Source organism: Corylus avellana, chromosome ca3, assembly GCF_901000735.1.
Source record: "Corylus avellana chromosome ca3, CavTom2PMs-1.0".
Lineage (NCBI taxonomy): Eukaryota > Viridiplantae > Streptophyta > Magnoliopsida > Fagales > Betulaceae > Corylus > Corylus avellana.
This window is the reverse complement of record NC_081543.1, coordinates 29,330,045-29,334,113: the sequence shown is the minus strand read 5'-3', so window position 1 is coordinate 29,334,113 and position 4,069 is coordinate 29,330,045. Positions and strand designations below refer to the sequence as shown.

At 34.9% G+C, this 4,069-nt stretch overlaps 1 protein-coding gene across 1 annotated transcript; it reads right to left on the bottom strand.

Moving 5' to 3' along the window:
• Positions 1 to 360: 360 nt before the first annotated feature.
• On the bottom strand, positions 361 to 3,170 carry LOC132174380 (uncharacterized). Its single transcript, XM_059586044.1, has 3 exons — positions 2,966 to 3,170; positions 1,584 to 2,473; positions 361 to 462 (listed from the first exon to the last, which is right to left on the bottom strand). Exons 1-3 carry the CDS (start codon positions 3,168 to 3,170, stop codon positions 361 to 363), a joined length of 1,197 nt encoding a protein of 398 aa, XP_059442027.1.
• Between the last annotated feature and the right edge of the window lie 899 nt (positions 3,171 to 4,069).

Below are 4,069 nucleotides of genomic sequence, written 5' to 3'. Positions count from 1 at the left end.
AAAAACTCTAGTAAGGAAAAAATTGTTTTTTTGTAGTGATATGTCCAAGTTCACCATTGGCAATACGAATGTTGCACTTGATGTTGGGTTCTCTCATCCACACCTTTGATTGGAAGCTTGAAGGTGGGGTTAATCGTGAGCATATGAACATGAAAGAAAAGTTTGGCCTCACTTTGCAAATTGCTCATCCTCTGACAGCTGTTCCTATTCCAATCTAAAATTCGTTGAAGAATTTACTTTGTTGTAGCTTAAGAAGAATATATATATATATAGTGGTTAGGACTATTTATAGTTGAATAAAGTATGTTAAGACTCGGGACATTATATTTAGTTCGGATTTTTTTTTTTCAATAAAAAAAATTAGCATATAACAGCACAAGCTTGATTCTCCATGCTCTTGAAGCGCTTCCTTGTGAATTCCACCTTCAACTCTCTGAATTTTCTCCTCATCAACTCCACTTCCTGTGACAAATTCCAAATGAAAAACATACTTTGATAACTCATATATATATATATATATATGGGCAGAGACGGATTCAGAAAGTTTGATGGGGGACCGAGGTATAAATTCAAAATACATAAAGTAACGTATAAATAAAAAATAAAAAAAAAATAAAAAATAGCTTCAATTCAGTTTTAACAAAAAGATAAACATATGAAGAAAAAGATACATAAATAGTTGTGTCATAAAACATTTCAAATTTTAGCTCAAACACCTATCAAAATGGAACCAGTCATGTTTGCATATCCCGAAAATCATCTATAATTGAATCTGTACTAAGTGTCGCAACAATTTCTTTTTTTATGTATAACATCAGAGAATCCGTCAGAAACTCATCTTCAATTTTGTTGCGAAGCCTAGTTTTGATGATATTCATGGCTGAAAATGTTCGTTCTGTAGTTACGGTAGAAACGGGAAGGGTAAGCAGAAGCACAACAACTCGAAAAACAAGTTGGTAGATAGTTGATTTTCCGGTTCTAACCAACCATTGGCACAATTCAAAAATATTTAACAATCCTTGGAAACTTGAATCTTGAACTATATTATGCTCATAATGGTGAAGTTCTATTTCCAACTGTTCTTTTTCAAGATCGGTAAAGTCTTGCGGATAAAACTTATTTACCAACTGACAAATATCATCAATTCTAAAAGACTCACGCGCAGCTCGAGGATTAAGTGCCGAGCCTAGAATAAGCAACTCCACTGCATGCTCACTAAACCGGCGATTTAATTCTTGCAATTGAGAATCTATTGCAGCACAAAAAATATCTACACGATAATGATGCTCAATTGTAAAGTCAGCTTGTTGATTGCGAGCTCGACCTCTTCTCTCAACATAACCGACATTCATATCTAGAACATTTATGTTGCGTTTATTGCAAAACAACTTCACTTTGGTAAGTAAAACTTCCCATTTATCATTTCTATATTGTTGGATACACCTTTGAGTGGATGAAACAAGATGCATGGCACTTAAAATGTCTTGAGATTTGGATTGCAATGCTTGACATAGATGATCGGTGATCTGCATAGTTTCTTTCATGAGATGTAAGATTAATACAAATTCAAATGAAGTCATTACCTGATGAACTGAATCAGCTTCTGCTCGTTGGGAAGAAGAAGTTCCCACATCAATGATTTTAACAATAACTTCACAAGCTGGACTATAAATTTTGATCAAGTTAGAAACTGATCTCAAATGAGAACTCCAACGCGCATCTCCAGGTCGTTGTAGCGTACTAATTTGATTAAGTCCCCTTCCACTCTCAATCTCATCAATTGCAATCATGTAAGCATTTTCAGCAGCTTGGGCAACCCGCAATTCTTCATACCGATTGCATGAGGCACAAACAAAATTGACAACAACATTCAATTTGGTAAAAAATTGATTAACAGAAATAACTTCATTTGATGCCACCACTAATGCCAATTGCAAACAATGTGCGAAACAATGAATGTAGTAGGCATATGGACAATCATTTGAAACCAAAGCTTGCAACCTATTCCACCCCCCTCGCATATTACTTGCGCCATCATATCCCTGCCCTCGAATATTTTGAATGTCTAGTTGATGTTTAGACAATACAGAATATATACCTTTTTTTAAGGTTAATGCCGCAATATCAGAGACATAAACAAGTCCAAAAAAGCGTTCTCGCACAAAGCCATTCTTATCAACAAATCTTAAAACTATAGCCATTTGCTCCTTCAATGACTCATCATGAGCTTCATCAACAATTACGCAAAACTTTGCATCACCAATTTCATTACGAATTATTTCCTTTACTTTCGTTGAAAAAACATGTAAAATTTGTTTTTCTACCGTTGGTGACGTGTAAGTGGCATTTTTGGGAGCTTTAGCGATCGCTTCAGCAAGCTGTTTATTATATGAAATCGTCAAACCCAATATCTCAAGAAAATTTCCACGATTTGTAGAACTCACACTTTCATCCCGACCTCTAAAAGCAACACCTTGAAATGCAAGCACTCAAATAACATCAATTGAGGCTTTCAACTGCAGTCGATTGTTTGCAATTTGTTCAGAAGTGAGCTTTTCAAACACATTCTGTATATGTTGAGATTGGTTCTTCAAATCTTCATATGACTTCTTAACAACTCTGTGAAATAGAGTATGATCTTTTCCTATATGATTGAGAAAAGTACAATCTTTTCCATTTCTAACTTTCTTCCAATTCCTGAATCCATCTATAGTGAATACACTTTGTGTAAAATGCACAGATGGCTTATTAAAGAGAAAACAAGGTAGACAAAATGCTGCATCTTTCTCACGTGAATATTCAATCCATGAAGGAAATAGATTGTACCACGAATGTTGAAAGCAACGAAGATGACTTTCTTTTTCAGATTTCGGGTAATTTGAGATCGGAGGTCGGTACTGACCAGCATTAATGTAAGCTCTTCGAATTTCATCTCGGTAATTAACATCATATTCTCATATCTGACGACGCAATCCAGGATCAAACTCTAGTGAACTAATATCAAATTCATTGCCATCAACTCTCCGAAGTCTTTTAGAAGAATTTTCAGAAATTGAGATACCAGAAGTTGGCGATGATGTATCACCAATGTTGACATTTGAAGTTTGTGCATTTGAAGTTTGTGCATTTTTTCGTTTGAAAAAGTCAAGTATTGTATTTGACTTCTCCATCATCTACAAACAAAATTGGGAGAAAGCATAAATAAATAATATCGAAAATTGATGGCTCTAGTTGGCCGAGCATGTGCGCAAATTGGCTAACCAGGAAATACAAATGAATCATTGGATGGGAAAGTAAATCATTCGAGGAATAATTAACCCTATCAAACAAATAATATACGCATGTGTTACATTATGACATTTCCGTACATACATAAAGACAATAACAAAAATAAAAATAAAAAATCAAAGAAATCCCCAAAATTCGGACTTGAGTAAACCAACCCAAAGTCTCACAATTCACAATTCTTCACAATTTCTTGCTCTTTTTTTTTTTTTTGATAAATAAGCATCTTCATTAAAAGCAAGACAAACCAAATACAAAGTATCATCGAATACAAGCCCTTCAAAAGGCCTAAAATAAAGCCTCACAGAGGCTGAACACCAACAAAACAAATTACAAAGCTGCAAAACATACTAGCAGCAGAACAAAACAACGAATCGTGAACAGAAAACCAACTAAACCAGAGGAGACCAACCAGTAACTATAGAACCAATATTAACAAAGCAAAAGCAAGTTTGCTGGTATATTCCATAAAGAGCAAAGCACAAGGTTTTCTCCACAATTATAATCCTACGATTGTAATTATAATCCCACGATTATATAACAAAATTTAAAAGAAAATTATAAGAATTTTACCTCCCGCAGCAGTGCTCTCTCTCTCTCTCTCTCAATTCGCAACTCTCTCTCTCAAATTCTCAATCTCTGTATCTCGACTAGGAGACGAAGTGAGGAACTAAAGAAGAGAAGGGGGTATCGGCTGCCTATTTTGTTGGGAGATGGGGCGCCTATTTTTTTTGGGGGGCTATTTTTTTGCATTTTTTTTTTGGCTATTTTTTTGGGGATCGGG

What these genes read in the sequence shown, in the direction of transcription:
- LOC132174380 (XM_059586044.1), bottom strand. Translation starts at nt 3,170, where the DNA reads ATGGAGAAGTCAAATACAATACTTGACTTTTTCAAACGAAAAAATGCA. An exon ending in GTTTGATCCTGGATTGCGTC is followed by an intron (nt 2,474 to 2,965) that starts GTCAGATATGAG and finishes TTGCATTTCAAG; the next exon opens with GTGTTGCTTTTAGAGGTCGG. An exon ending in AAGCTGATTCAGTTCATCAG is followed by an intron (nt 463 to 1,583) that starts GTAATGACTTCA and finishes AATTTGTCACAG; the next exon opens with GAAGTGGAGTTGATGAGGAG.